General features: G+C 38.4%; 1 protein-coding gene across 2 annotated transcripts in view; it reads left to right on the top strand.

The window, feature by feature from the left end:
* The window catches only part of EPB41L4A (erythrocyte membrane protein band 4.1 like 4A), a 349,321-nt gene that overhangs the window by 176,971 nt on the left and 155,984 nt on the right, over window positions 1–16,366 (top strand). For both annotated transcript variants that reach the window (XM_060201270.1, XM_060201269.1), the window contains exons 4-5: window positions 7,432–7,483; window positions 15,413–15,491. In XM_060201270.1, coding sequence (XP_060057253.1) covers window positions 7,432–7,483; window positions 15,413–15,491 — 131 coding nt within the window. The remainder of the gene's footprint in view (window positions 1–7,431; window positions 7,484–15,412; window positions 15,492–16,366) is intronic.

The following is a 16,366-nucleotide window of genomic DNA, read 5'->3' as shown; positions in this document are numbered from 1 at the left end:
CTAAAGAAGAAATGTGCATGGCCCACAGACACATGAAGAAATGCTCCACTTCACTTATCATTAGAGAAATGCAAATTAAAACTACACTGAGATACCATCTCACACCAGAGAAAGTGGCTTACATCAACAAACCTGGAAATGACAGAAGTTGGTGAGGCTGTGGAGAAAGGGTAACCTGCTACATTGTTGGTAAGAATGCAAACTGGCACAGCCTTTTTGGAAGACTGTATGGACAGTTCTTAAACAAATTAAAATGGAATTTTAAGATAGTAGAGTGGTTATGTAAAGGGACTTTCTTGACTTTTCTTGACCAAAGGTCTCAGGTTCATTCCTTATCATCACTATAAACCAGAGCTGAGCAGAGCTCTGGTAAAAAAAAAAAAAATATATATATATATATATATATTTCATATATATAAATATAATTTATATATAATTATATATTATATAATTATATATATTATATAAAATTATATATATAAAATTTTGTGTATATATATTATATATATATATACACATATACATGGTAAAGTTGCTCATGGATAAGGTTCTGGCACTAATAAATCAATAAGCAAATATTATAAAAATATAATTACCTTATGACCCAGCAATACCATTCTTAGGCATTTATTCAGTGGACACTCAAGCAAGTCGAAGTGACCCGGTTTTTGTTTGTTTTTTATTTCTTTATTGGGGGATTAATGTTTTACTGTCGATAGTAAGTACAATAGTTTGTACATGCATAACATTTCTCATTTTTCCACACAACAATGCAACCCCCACTCGGTCCTTTGCCATCCTGTTCCAGGACCTGAACTCCACCCCCATCACCCTGACACACACACACACACACACACACACACACACACACACACACACACACACACATACACACACCAGAGTCTTTTACTTTGGTGCAATACACCAACTTAGTGTTTTCTGATCTTGTTTTTCAACTTCTGCCTGTGAATGAGATCATCCCTCATTCATCCTTCTGTTTCTGACTTATTTCACTTAACATGATTTCTTCAAGCTCCATCCCAGACGGGCTGAAAAATGGTAAAATCAATCATTTTTACTCTGAAAATGTCCAATAGTTCTAGTTCTCTTCATTTAGCTCCCTCCTTTCCTTATTGATTTTCTGCCTGTATGATCTGTCAAGTTGAGAGAATGGGGTGTTGAAGTCCCCTACTATGACTGTGTTGCTGTTAATATATTACTGTAGCTCTTTCAGTAGATGTTTGATGTATTTAGATGGCCTCTCCTTGGGTGCATAGATGTTGATAATCATTAAGTCCTCTTGACTGATCCTCTGAGCACTAAGTAATGTCCATCCTTATCTTTTTAAATTTTATTTATTTTAAGGTCTATCATGTCAGATATGATTATAGCTGTTCCTGACCCTTTTTTGTGGTCCATTGGCTTGTATGGTAGTTTTCAATCCTTTCACTTTGAATCTGTGTTTGTCTGGTTGAGTTCGGTGGGATTTCTGCAGACAACATATGGTTGTTTTATGTTTTCTGATCCATCTTCCTACTGTGTGCGTTTTTAATAGGTGAATTCAGGCCATTGACATTTACTGATATTATAGTTTGAAGATATTTTAATGCCATTATTGTAGATTTTTAGAGTGTTCTGATATATGTCATGTTTATGGTGATCTGATTGTTTATAGGAGAGCTTTCAGAACTTCTTGTAGGGCAGGATTAATGATAGTTGATTGCTTCAATTGTTGCTTGTCTGAAAAGGTTTTTATGCCTCCATCTAATCTGAATGACATCTAGCAGAATACAGTATTCTCAGTTGAAAGCCTTTCTCATTGAGCACTTGATAGATATCTTGCTATTCCCTTCTGGCCTGTAGTGTTTGCAGTCTTGCAGCCTTCAGGATCCTTTCTTTATCCTTATTCCTTTTCATTCTAAATATGATGTATCTTGGTGTCTTTAAGTCTGGGTTAATTCTGCTTGGGACCCTCTGTGCTTCTTGAACTTGTATGTCTTTTTTTTTTTCCTCCAGGGTTATTGCTGGGCTTGGTGCCTGCACCATGAATCCACCGCTCCTGGAGGCCATTTTTTCCCCTTTTTGTTGCCCTAGTTGTTGCAGCCTCGTTGCGGTTATTATTGCCATTGTTGACGTTGCTTTGTTGTTGGATAGGACAGAGAGAAATGGAGAGAGGAGGGGAAGACAGGGAGAGGGGAGAGAAAGATAGACACCTGCAGACCTGCTTCACCGCCTGTGAAGCGACTCCCCTGCAGGTGGGGAGCCGGGGGCTCGAACCGGGATCCTTACGCCGGTCCCTGCGGTTTGCGCCACGTGCGCTTAACCCACTGCGCCACCGCCCGACTCCCGAACTTGTATGTCTTTTATGTTGTCTAGACTAGGAAATTTCTCTCTCTTATGTCCTGTAGAATGCTTTGGCCCCCCCCCTTCTTCCTCTGGTAGGCCTATAATGCATATATTATTTCTTTTGAAGTCATCCCATATGTCTCTGTTGTAGTTTTCAGCATCTCTTAATTTCTTTTTGAGATCGATCTCTTACTTTCTTAGTTTTCTCTAATTCATCCTCAATCTTGCTAATTTTGTTTTCTGTGTCATTTATTCTATTCTCTCTCCCCTCTTGTTTTCTGTAGTTCGGCTATTTTGTTACCCTATTCTGATACTGTATTAGCTTGCTCAGTTTATTGTGTTCATAGCTTAGCTATTTCAGCTTTGAGTATACACCCCTATGTTCGTAGCTGCATTATTCACAATAGCCAAAGAGTGGAAGCAGCCTAAATGCCCATCAACCAATGACTGGCTAAAGATGTTATAGGGTATATGTTCCACGTAGTATTACTCTGCGATTAAAAAAGATGATATTGTGTCCTCAGGGACAAAATAGATGGAACAGGAGGTGATTATGCTTAGCAAAATAAAATGAAAGACCATATGGTTTCACTCATATATGGAATCTAGACATCTGATTGGCATGAACTTGCCAAAAAAAAAAAAAATCCAAACAAAATAGAAGGAAACAAATTGTAAGGCTTGTGAGAACTATGGTGATTATCCTTGGGAAGTTGGAGGGTAGGGATATGAAACTTTGGTGGTGGGTGTGTGGTGTGGAACTATGTACTGTAGTCTTACAATCTTGTAACATACTATTAGTAACAAATAGAAAAATGATAAGTAGGGGGTGGAGATAGCATAATAGTTATGCAAAGAGACTTTCATGCCTGAGGTTCTATTGTCCCAGGTTCAGTCCTCTGCAGTCCTCTGTAAGCTAGAGCTGAGTAATGCTCTGGTTAAAAAAAAAAAAAATTGGGAAGTAGTATGGATCAAATGAATGAACATTTTTGCTGTACTTTTAAATTACCATCTTAAAAGGTTGAAAGTTAGAAAAAGCTGTATCTTGAAGAGTTCACATACATGAAAAGAGTGCAGTACTAAATAAATTATTACAATAAAAATGATGAATATTTACTCTTAATTGTTATATTTAGTTAGAAGCAAGGGTCAGGGTGCATAAAATGCTGCTATTATTTATTTGTTGCTACTGTAATATAGCAGAGCAAGCATTTCTGCCTTAAACTGAGGAGCAGGAGGCAGAACTGAGCAAGAAGATTCTTGTAGATCCTGCCACCTCTGATTCGTGATCCAGGGGTTCCAGAGGAGTATGAATGACATCACCAAGGCCAAAACAGCACTGGCAGGAATTCTCACAGCCACCAGCTTCTGCCTTTTGCTGTGAGAACTCCCCTTCATTAAATAACGAACTTGGAAATGAGCCAGTTAAGCATTTTCCAGTGACGGTGTAGGAGGGGCTCCTGCTCTGCTCCCCCAATCCTCTAGGACACTGGGATTCCTTTGACTATAAACCTTTTATTTTCAAGACAAGGAAAGGTCATTAGTGTTAGTATTATTTGCCTCCAGAGTTATCACTGAGGCTGCACTACGAATCCACTGCTCCTGGAGGCCATTTTTCCCATTTTGTTGCCCTTGTTGTTGCCTTTGCTGTTATTATTATTGTTGTTGGATAGGACAGAGCAAAATCGAGAGAGGAGGGGAGGACAGAGAGGGGGAGAGGAAGATAGAAACCTGCAGACCTGGTTCACCGCTTGTAGGCAATCCCCTTGCACGTGGGGAGCCCGGGCCTCCAACTAGTATCCTTACACCGATCCTTTCGCGTTACGCCATGTGCACATAACCTGCTGCACTACCACCTGGCCCCCGGGTGTTTTTTTTTTTTTTTGTATTTTGTTTTTTTGTTTCTTTTTTTTTTTTTAAGATAGATTGATTGATTGAGAGACATCACAGCATCAGAGCTTTCTTCAGTGCAGTTGGGGTTAGGCTCAAAACGGGTTATGCACATGGCTAAATAGCTCATTATCTAAGTTAGCTATTTTACTGGCCCTGTAAGCTTTAGTTACTTTTTCTTTTCAGTGATTTTATTTCACAAAGGCTAGATTTAAAAAGAGAAACAAGACCTTTTTCTAGGACCAAAAAATGTCCCGGCACTGTTGGAAAGCTCTGTTTATTAAAGATCACTATGAATTATACAGTAGGTACCTGAGACTAAGAGCATTTATTACTACTAACCTTCACATCTTTAATCATAGCCATGACTTCCATGTATTGCATATTTAGTAGGAGACAAGAGCTATCCTATTATACATGAATTAACTTTTTTTTGATCCTCACAGAAATTCTGTGATGAAGGGTTAGTGATGTCCAGCAGCTTTTTCTAAATTACATAGAGATGATGGGGGTTGGGGGTCAGGGAAGTAAGAGGGAATTCAGATGGGCCTGTTTTAGTAATGGAATCTTGAGCCACTGTGCTGAGATGTCTCTTCTGAATACTTACCAAGGATTTGATTTAACTTGCTTTCTTTCTGATTTATAGCAGTAAGACCTATAAGGGAAGGGAGAGACTAGAAGTGGTGAAAAAAATGGATTTTTTTTTTCAAAGGGAAACTTGACTGTTGGAGGTTGTGGTGGGGACTTCGGAAAGATAATTGGGGAGTATTCTGTGATCTCTTAGTTATACAACCTGCAAAGTATTCAAAAACTTTCTCATTAGCCTGTTGATGCTACTGATCTTTTAATAAGTATTGCAGTTTAATGAAAGTTCTAGGAAAACCTGCTTCTCTTTTGCTTTTCTCTGGACATCAATATTTTCTTGACTGTCAGTGCTATAATCACAGAAACTTTTGGGGTATATAGTTCTGTGTATATATTGTAAATTAAATGCTTTATTTTATCTTTATTTATTTATTGGATAGAGACTTCCAAAAATTGAGAGGGAAGGGGGTTATAGAGAAGGAGAGAGAGACAGAGAGACACCTGCAGCACTGCTTTACCACTTGCAAAGCTTTCCCTCTGCAGGTGGGGACTGGGAGCTTGAACCTGGGTCCTTGTGCACTGTAACATGTGCACTCAACCAGGTGCACCACCACCCGGCCCCACTTTATTCTTTTTTTTTTTTTTTCACTCATTATATTTTTCTATTTATAAAAAGGAAACTGACAAAACCATAGGATAAGAGAGGTACAACTCCACACAATTCACACCATCAGAACTCCATATCCCATCCCCTCCCCACTGATAGCTCTGGGAGTACCGACCCAAGGTCATTATGGGGTGCAGAAGGTGGAAGGTCAGGCTTCTGTAATTGCTTCCCCACTGAACATGAGCGTTGGCAGGTTGATCCATACTCCTAGCCTACCTCTCTGCCTAGTGAGAAATCAGAACTCCAGGACACATTGGTGGGGTTGACTGTCCAGGGAAGTCTGGTTGGCATCACGCTAGCATCTAGAACCTGGTGGCTAAAAAGAGTTAACATGTAAAGCCAAACAAGTTGTTGACTAATCATGAACCCAAAGGCTGGAATAGTGTAAATGAAGAGTTGGGGGGGGGGGTCTCTGTTTTGTAGATAGCTAGTAGGCCTATTTTAGTTATATTCCAAAGGGTCCGTGACTATACTAGGTTTTTGTTTTGTTTTGTTTTGTTTTTCCCTGAGCCTGAAATCTGATATGCAGGTGGATCCAAGTTATTGTCTGGGAGGATGATATCATGGCTGCAAAAAAGACCAGAAAGCTGGATCAGAGAAGAGAGTAGCTCCCAAATATGGGAAAAGGTGTATAAATATTGTTGACTCTAAACCCCATTGATTTGATCTGATCTGGGACCCATATTCAGCTTAGGAGCCTTTGTGACCTCTGCATCCCTGTAGATCTGAGCTCACATTCTGTGGTCATGAGTAAGAACGTTCCAAGCTGCCCAAATATCAGGACCCATCTTCCTCGGGTAGAGCATAGGGTATGTTGTACATCCTCCCTTCGGAGGATGGAACATTCTCTGCCATTGTTGATCCAAGTTGAGGGCAAGGTCCTATGGTAGCCCACAAAGGGGTCTATTGTGTTGTTCCTGATAGAGATGACTGGTAATATTGGGGAGAGGGATTTTTTCGAGATCTAGGCCCATCATGTCTGTTTGGGAATTTCAAGCCTCTCTGACTAGGGCCCCAGCTGATGGGGTGGCCTGATAGTGACTAAACTTAAGTCATCATTAAAGTTTGCCAGTCTCTTGCCTTTATTCAGCTTTTGCAGTCCTTGCTTTGATAAGGTTGGCTTTGGAGTGAGTGAGGGAAATGTAATAGGAAGCAGGTGAGGAGGGTATCTAAGTCTAAGTAGACACTATTTCATTATAAACTTTATACTGACTCACTGCAGACTATTGTGTACTTTTGCTTTCAGGTATATATTTTGTCCTAATTTATGGATTCATGTGAACATATGCTCTATCTCATGGGACCTGGTCTATATCTAGGTTTTGGGACTTTGTTAGGAAGTGAACCACCTGGAGTGGAATTAGAGTATCCTATCATGAGAAAGGTCTCACCTGAGTAATGAGGCTGAAAGGTTGACATTCACACAATTTGAAGTGAAGCATGCTGAGGTGGTACTCATTGCATTGATTAAGCTGGGATGGGCGGATGCAATATCATTTTATATGGACTGAGAGAAGTATGCAGGAAAGTGAGCCCCACCCTAGAGGTTCCAGGATTGGGGGAAATATAGGCTCTATATAGGAAGTGGGAGGTTCTTGCTGTCTTAGGGTTTAAAAAAGCAATAGATAGCTATTGCTATAATCAAATTATTTAGCAAGTGGGTTAACTTTGAAAAATCCCTTTGTTAGGATTTGCTATATCTTACAAAACATCACCATAATTTATGTCCTTTGACATTATTTATATATATAGCTGTGCCACTGGTTGCTTCTGTTTAAATGCTTTATTCTAACGTGTGTACTCAACTGAGTGCACCACCACCTGGCCCTAAATGCTTTACTTATCAAGTATTTAAGTATTATTTCAGATAACACATTGTAAATATTCTAGAATGCATGGAAGAACAACTAATTTCTATAATTACCCTTTTGTTTCTCCCACAGTATTGGCTGGATCCTGCAAAAACTCTTGCTGAGCACAAAGAACTGATCAACAGTAGGTATTTAATTTTAACTTTATAAACAGTGCCTTGAAACAGATAATAGAACATAGAGGAAAACTTTAGTACTATAAGAGTGACTGTATACTTGGATGAATGGACTATACATAATACTAACCAAAAATTGAAATATACAGAATAAGGAAAAAGGATGTTTGTGATTTACCATGTCTCTGCAAATTTTAATTAAATTTCAGTTGATAAAATCACTGTATATTGAATATATTTTGGGTATGTCATTCCTTAACTTTTGTCTGTCATTTTTTATTTATCTTTTAATTTTTTTATGTTAAAAAAAGAAAATTAAAAGATAAATTTCCCCTCATTTGGAGGGGGAAATTGTGTACTTCTAAGATATTAAAGAGCGTAAATTAAAAAAAAAAGTTAGAGTTTCCTGGGATGAGGATTGCTTTTGTCTTTAACACCTCTCAATTTCTTGAGTCAGTGAAGGGTGTACTTCTTGTGACCTCTGGAATATTTCTGTGGCTTCAGAAAGAACCCATCTATTCTTTTTTTTTTAAATATATAAAAAGGAAACACTGACAAAAAACAAAGGATAAGAGGGGTACAATTCCCGCCACCAGCACTCCGTATCCCATGCCCTCCCTTGATAGCTTTCCTATTCTTTAACCCTCTGGGAGTATCGACCCAAGGTCATTATGGGGTGCAGAAGGTGGAAGGTCTGGCTTCTGTAATTGCTTCCCTGTTGAACATGGGCGTTGTCTGGCCTATCCATACTCCCAGCCTGCCTCTTTCTTTGCCTAGTGGGGTTGAGTTTTGGGAAATCAGAACTCTAGGACACATTGGTGGGGTTGTCTGTCCAGGGAAGTCTGGTTGGCATCATGCTAGCATCTGGAACCTGGTGGCTAAAAAGAGAATTAACATATAAAGCCAAACAAGTTGTTGACTAATCATGAACCCAAAGGCTGGAGAAGTGCAGATGAAGAGCTGGGGTGTCTCCGTTTTGTAGATAGCTAGTAGGCCTATTTTAGTTATATTCCAAAGGGCCCATGACTATACTAGTTTTTTTTTTCCCCCTGAGCCTGAAATCTGATATGCAGGTGGATCCAAATTATTGTCTGGGAGGATGATATCATGGCTGCAAAAAGGACCAGAAAGCTGCATCAGAGAAGAGAGTAGCTCCCAAATATGGGAAAGGTGTATAAATATTGTTGACTCTAAACCCCATTGATTTGATCTGATCTGGGACCCATATTCAGCTTAGGGGCCTATGTGACCTCTGCATCCCTGTATATCTTAGCTCACATTCTGTGGTCATGAGTAGGAACATTCCGAGCTGCCCAAATATCAGGACCCATCTTCCTCAGGTGTAGCAGAGTATGTTGCCCAGCCTCCATTCTGAGGATGGAATATTCTTTACCGTTGTTGATTGAAATTGAGTGTAATGGGGCCCACAAAGGGGAGAACCCACCTATTCTTAAGGGATAGGTTTTGACTTTATATTAACATACTAGGTGGATTTGTATAATTAAGGATGAAACTCATATAACCTATTTTTATTTATGAATGTTCACATGTGTATACAGATATGGTTTCTGTAGGTATAAAAGAACCAATTTTTAAAAATTTATCTTTATAGAACAGAGAGAAATGGAGAGAGGAGGGGAATACAGAGAAGGGGAGAGAAAGATAGACACCTGCAGACCTGCTTCACCACCTGTGAAGCGACTCCCCTGCAGGTGGGGAGCTGGGGACTTGAACCGGGATCCTTAGGCCAGTCCTTGTGCTTTGGACCACATGCGCTTAAGCTGCTGCACTACAGCCCGACTCCCTAGGCCCATCTTTGATAGGAGGTTCTTCTTATCCTATTTGCTCGATCGTGTTTGACTTAATAAATACATTAGTAAAAAAAAATTATAATTATTTGTGAGATAAATAAATGTCCTTCATTACTCTGACAGGAAATATGTTTCCCCTGTAATTTAAAAAAAAAATTTATCTTTATCTAACATTTAGTGTAAGGCACCATTTTAATTATTTTTGTTTGGGTGCTAGTGATCAAACCTAGGGCCTCCTAATGCAAAGCATCCAATTTCAACAATTTTTGAGTGTCCAGTTCAGTGACACTAAGTAGATTGTTATTTTGTTGCAACCATCACTTCTTTCCTTTTTTAAATAGTTTATTTATATATTTATTGGATAGAAACAGAGTAATTGAGAGGACAGAGGGAGATAGATAGGTAGATAGATAGATAGATAGATAGATAGATAGATATAGAGAGACAGACACAAAGATACACCTGCAGCACTGCTTCATGATTTGTGAAACTTCCCCCACTGCTGGTGGTGACCAGGGGCTTGAACTGAGATCCTTGGGCATTGTAACATGTGCACTCAACCAGGATACCACCATCTGGCCCCACAACCATCACTTCTGCCCATCTTCAAAACCTTTTCATTGTTCCAAGATGAAACTACTGGGTCCATTTAACTGTCTTGGGATTTTTTTCCAAGGTCAGTACAGATATAGTTGCTAGGGAAGATAAATACCCTAGACATCATGATATTCTCCTACTTAGCCTACACAGGAATCAGTCCCAACACAGAAGTGTTCATAATTTATCAGAGGTGAGAAGCTAGATGGAATTTGAGGGATGAATAGAACCATGTTCTTCTCTGATGAGCAAGCTCCAAGGGAAGACATGAAGATACCCATGACCAGAAAAGAATATAAATAATTTCAGTGAAGTGTCCTCAGATAAATGGTAAGAGTTCTAATTTAGATCTCATCCCTAAAAAACAAGACACCTTCACTTTCCTGGAGCATTTAGGTATAACAGTAAATACTGTAGTTACTGTGCCTATTTGAACCAGATCCTTAAAACATTTTATCTCAAAAAATAATTTTATTAATGATTATTTTTAAGATATTTTTTCCTTTATTGGGGATTAATGTTTTACATTTGATGGTGAATACAGTAGTTTGTACATACATAACATTTCTCAGTTTTCCACATAACAATACAACCCCCACTAGGTCTTCTGCCATCCTTTTCCAGAACCTGTACTCCCCCCCCCAGCCACCTCAGAGTCTTTTACTTTGGTGCAATATTAGTAATGATTATTTTAAAATAAACTAAACATGTCATCTGTTATTCAACTATTGAAGCTATAGTTTCCTATTTCCATCACCCTATAGTCTATTCTTTTAAATATTAATCAATACATGCTTATTAATAAAATTTTTTAAATCAACTCAGACTCATTAAATTGAAATTTTTCCCAGATGATAATGGAAAATTTGAATTATTTTATTTAAGATGTATTATTAAAGTGTTCCCGAACACATTTGGAGTGTCTGTTTATTTATATAATAAAATATTTATATATTTAACATCTATTATGAAATTGCTTTGCTATCCTAAGTACGTGTTTTCCTGTCAAGAATTTGATGTATAACTAAGATTATTGGTGTTATGTGGAAAGATTATTGAAAAATGCTTAGATTTCACCTGATAAAACTGTTTGAAAATTAATGAAAGAAAAATACTATTAAGCCTTCAGTAGGTTGGTGAGAAAGAATATCTGTAAAAAAAAGCAAAAAAGCAAGCAAACTGTAAGATTTATGAAAACTATGGTCGTTATATTTGTGAGCTGGGAGGCTGGGGATACAAAACTTTAGTGATGTGGAACTATACATTGTAATCTTATAGTCTTGTAACAAACTTAACAACAGAAATGACTATCTGTAAAAATGACAGACTGTGGGGGACCTGGCGGCAGGGGGACCTAGTGGTAGGTAGCGTACTGGATTAAGCACACGTGGCGCAAAGCGCAAGTACCGGCATCAGGATCCCAGTTCAAGCTCCTGGCTCCCCACCTGCAGGGGGATCGCTTCACAAGCTGTGAAACAGGTCTGCAGGTGTCTGTCTTTTTCTCCCCCTCCTCTCTGGATTTCTCTCTGTACTATCCAACAACAACAACAACAACAACAGCAATAACAACAATATTATTAATAATAATGTTAAACAAGGAGGGCAACAAAAGGAAAAAAATAGCCTCTAGGAGCAGTGGATTCATAGTGCAGGCACTGAACCCCAGAAATAACCCTGGAGGTAAAAAAAAAAAAAATGACAGAATGCTATTTATCCTGAGCTAATTGAAAGTCTTTATTATTATTAAAGTTCTTGAAGTTAGGTTATATAAAAGGTAGATTATAGGATCCCTAGTTTCTGTATATTAGCTAAAGTGAAACATTAATGTTTTAACCAGAGAAACAAATAGATATATAAATACAAGTTTGTATTAAAAAGATGGAGTCTGTGAAATGACAGGCATGCAAGATAATAATAATTTAGAATTTATTTTTATAGTCAGTCTTAGAATATATGTATCTTTCCTCCAAAATGTCTGTTTTCATAGCCCAAGATTGCACTATAAAGCAGCAATGTATATGAAAGTATTTGTTTCATCTAAAGTTATTATAATTTTGTTTTTTCAGAGAGACTGTAAAATAATAATCAAAGAGCCCTGAATTTGAAATTTCACAAACTTGGTTCCCAGCTCCAAAATTTTATACAAGCTCTTATAGCCTTAAGTTTGACTGATCCTGAATGTTACCAGGTGGTGGTTGTTCATGGTGCAGTTATGTAGATTATAAAATGCAATCAAATGGTAATGACACCTTATTTCGAACTCAAGCCATTTTGTGTGTAAGTGGGAAACAGGGCTGATTCAGGTTCAAAAATTCTTAGAGAAAATGAGCCAAAACTGAGTATTTTGGGGTGTGTGTGTGTGTGTGTGTGTGTGTGTGTGTGTGTGTTTAAAATTCAACTTAATTGTTCCCTACTAACCCCACTTGATATGACCAGGCTTGGGCTTAATCAGTGGGGTATAATCTGTCATGTTCTAGAGAATAAAAGCCACTCTGGAGTCTGGACAAGGCCTTTCTCCTTTTGTGCACCATGTCAGCATCTCCCTCTCCCCTCCCCCCATCCTAGATGCCAAGCCCTGTGTCTGCAGGCCCATCTGCTCAGTGATAGTGTTGGATCGACATAGATGAATGGGCAGGGTGGACTTCTTGACTCTTCTAAATATTTAATAGTCTGTGCCTCTCTGACATCTATGCAGAGGTATATTAGTCAAAAATACAAACAACATTTAATTAAATATAGAAAGTGAACACAGAATCAACATTAAGGAAGTATAACATTTTTTTTTTGGTTTTAGTTGCTTAAAGGAAGTACTAGCATAGACAATATCCCATACAAGATATCACAAGGGGTGAGGGACAGGATTCACAGGTCAGAAACAGGGCTTCCTTGGATATAACATCCAGGCGTAATAATATTTAATACAGTTTGTTTATTAGAGGTGCCTTATAAAAGGCTGGGTGGTGGCATGTCAGGTTAAGTGCACACAGTACAAAGAATAAGGACCTGCCCAAGGATCTTGGTTAGAAGCTCTAGCTCCCCCCCCCCCAAAGGGGTTTGCTTCACAAGTGATGAAGCAAGTATGCAGGTATTTCTCTCTCTCACTTCCCCTTCCCTCTCAATTTTTCTCTGTCCTATCCAAAAAGTCGAAAAATGGCCACGGGAGCAGTGGATTCATAGTGCAAGCACTGAGCCCCAGTGATAACCCTGGAGGGGAAAGAAAAGAGGCCTTATAGCTTTATTTCCTGTGATTCTATTTAATTTCCTTTTCCAAGCTTCTAAGTTGGTGATTTTATTTACTCATTGGCTGCTCACCCAGTGAAGTGCATACTTTAGGAAGCACAAATACCCAGGGTTGAACACCTAGCAACTATATACGAGTACCTGCAAGGGATGAGCTAGCTCCATGAGTAGTAGACCATTGCTATGGTGTTTCTCCTCTCTCTCTCTCTGTCTGTCTCTGTCTCTGTCTCTTTCTGTCTTTCTCTCTGTCTCTCTATCTCTCTCCCTCCCTCTCTATCTATCTATTTCTATCTCTATCTCTGTGTATCTTCTGTCTAGAAGAAAGAAAAAATGTAAAAGATTACTAGGAGGAGTAGTAGAGTTATGCAAGCACTGAATCCCAGGAATAATCCTGGTAGTAGGATAGGGTAGGGTAGGGTAGGGTAGGGTAGGGTAGGGTAGGGTAGGATGGGGGAAGGAAGGGGAGAGGAAGGGAGGATAGATTTCAGTTATATACTGTCAGCATCTTGGGGTTGTCATATAGTTAGGTAGAAATAGTTTTACTGAAGTTCATTCTGAGAAAGAGAGAGAATGATAATGGAACTTTTCTGGCAAGCAAACAAAATAAATTCCATAACTAAAACTATGGCCTACTGATGCACCAGGTAACACACCTATATTAAAACATACATGGGGGGCCGGGCAGTAACACACTGGGCTAAGCGCACTTGGCTCGAAGTTCAAGGACCAGATGTAAGGATCCTGCCTCTAAGTTCCTGGCTCCCCACTTGCAGGTGGGTCACTTCACGGGCAGTGAAGCAGTTCTGCAGGAATCTATCTTTCTCTCCTCCTCTGATTTCTGTCTGTCCTAGCCAACAACAACAGCAGCAGCAATAACAATGAAGGCAACAAAAAAAAAAAAAATGGGGAAAATGGCCTCCAGGAGCAGTGGATACAAGCGCCAGCGATAACCTTGGAGGCAATACACACACACACACACACACACACACACACACACACACACACACACACACACACACACGGATAAAACATTTATGAAGGCCAGATGGTGGCACACTCAGTTGAATACACTACTGAGGGACCTGAGTTCCAGCCCCCACTCCCAACCTTCAGGGGTAAGCTTTAGGAGTGGTGAGGCAGGTCTGTGGGTTAGTGTCTCTCTCTTTCTTTCCCTGTCTCCCTTTACCCTCTCAATTTCTGTCTTCTGGCTATCTCTATCAAATGAATAAAAGATAACAAAAAAAAATTTTTAAAGAGAGAGAGAAGAGGAGGGGAGGGGAGGGAAAGGGTAAGGGGAGGGGAAGGACAGACCAGGCGTGGCACACCCCATTGTGCGCATGTAGTACCAAGCACTGGGATCTGGTTTTGATTCTCTGCTCCCCACCTGTAGGGAGGGAAACTTCGAAAGTGGTGAAGCAGGTCTGCAGGTGTCTTAGTGCATTTTACTTATGTATATAAATACATATAACATATCCTGGGGAGATGATGTCATGACTGGAAAAAAGACAGAAAGCTGGATCAGGGAAGAGAGTAGCTCCCTAATATGGGAAAGGGGTATAAATATTGTTGACTGTAAACCTCATTGATTTGATTTGGTCTAGGGTCCATATTCAGCTTAGGAGTCTATATGACCTCTGCATCCCTCTAGATCTGAGCTCACATTTGGTGGTCATGAATAGGAACGTTCCAAGCTGCCCCAGTAGGTTGTTTCATGCCTTGGCTATTGTGAATAATGTAATAATTATGGGAATAAAGATATATATTTGATTCTGACTTCATTTCCTTTGTGTAGTACGATTTCTGGATAATAGAGTCAGTCAACTTTCAATTCTTTTTTAGAAACCTCTATTATTTTTCTGTGATGTTTGGACTCATCTATATCCCACCCAGAATGCATAGGGATCGCTTTTCACCACAGCCTAGAAATACTTGTGTTTTTTTGTTGTTGTTGTTGTTTTGCTTTTTTATTTATTTTGTATGTCATTTGACATCCTTACAGATATGGGGTAATAGCTCATTGTGGTTTTGATTTACATTTCCCTAATTAGTGATGTTGCTTACCTTTTCATGGACCTATTGACTGAATTTCTGTCTTTGAAAAAAATGTCCATTTAGATGCTTTTGCCATATTTTAATTTGTGTTTTTATAAATTTTTTTGTTACTGAGTTACATTTTTATATTAACCTAACATGATTTGCATATATTTGGGTGAGTTTTAATATTGTGTAATATTGCATTACTATGTTGTCTAATTTTAATGGAACTTTTATTTCTATTTCTTATTTTAGCTGGCCCTCCATATACTTTGTATTTTGGTATTAAATTCTATGCTGAAGATCCATGTAAGCTTAAAGAAGAAATAACCAGGTATAGTATTGACTTTTGTACAGACACATGCCTTGCATACAAATAGGCTTGATGTAAAACAAGTTAAAATTGGGGTCAAACATTTGGGTGTGTGTCCACTTGCATTTTGTAATACATCTCTTGTGAACATTAAAATTAAACTAGCATTTCATGAGGCAGATCAGTGTCTGATAATAGATGTGTTTGAATAATGGCATGAACCTGGGTGACATGGTGATAGATTTTGCATCTATTGTGATGGCTTATGTCTGTATCATTATTATAAAGGGTGCAGTCTGCCTTTGTACTCATAAAATTGAACTGCTGAAAGGAAGAATATTTTGATACTTGCATACATATGTAAATAAAAACCCTGAAGATTCAATTATTTCATTAATTGCCCTTTAAATATTAGTTACCCTAGTGTTTATAGGAGATTAAAATTTAATTTTTAGTATTAAAAAGAGATCATTAAAAACAATATATTGTTTCGTCTTTGTTATCAAATATTTTGACTTGGGCAGAATTTTCTGTTAGTATTGATTATGAAGTTAAAAATAGTCCATTCCAACATTTGAAAGTGGCTTATAAAGAGAAGACAGTGGTGTTTTGATTTTTTTTTTTTAAGACGTGGCTATTTGTTTATTAACAAAAAAGTGAGAGAACTAGATTATCACTCTAGCATATGCTATATTGGGAAATCTAACTAAGGACCTTATATTTTCAAGTCCTATGTTCAGTGGCTGTCCTACTTCTTTGACTACAATAGTTATGATTTTGTAGGTCATTAGTGACATGATTGCACATGACAACAAAAACAGAACTGTTCTTCCTAATAGTTATAAATCTAATTGCAAAAAAAGAATATTGAATCTTTTATACTTAAGATAGTCAGT

This window comes from Erinaceus europaeus, chromosome 11 (assembly GCF_950295315.1).
Source record: "Erinaceus europaeus chromosome 11, mEriEur2.1, whole genome shotgun sequence".
NCBI classification, from domain to species: domain Eukaryota; kingdom Metazoa; phylum Chordata; class Mammalia; order Eulipotyphla; family Erinaceidae; genus Erinaceus; species Erinaceus europaeus.
This window is presented reverse-complemented; position numbering and strand designations above follow the sequence as displayed.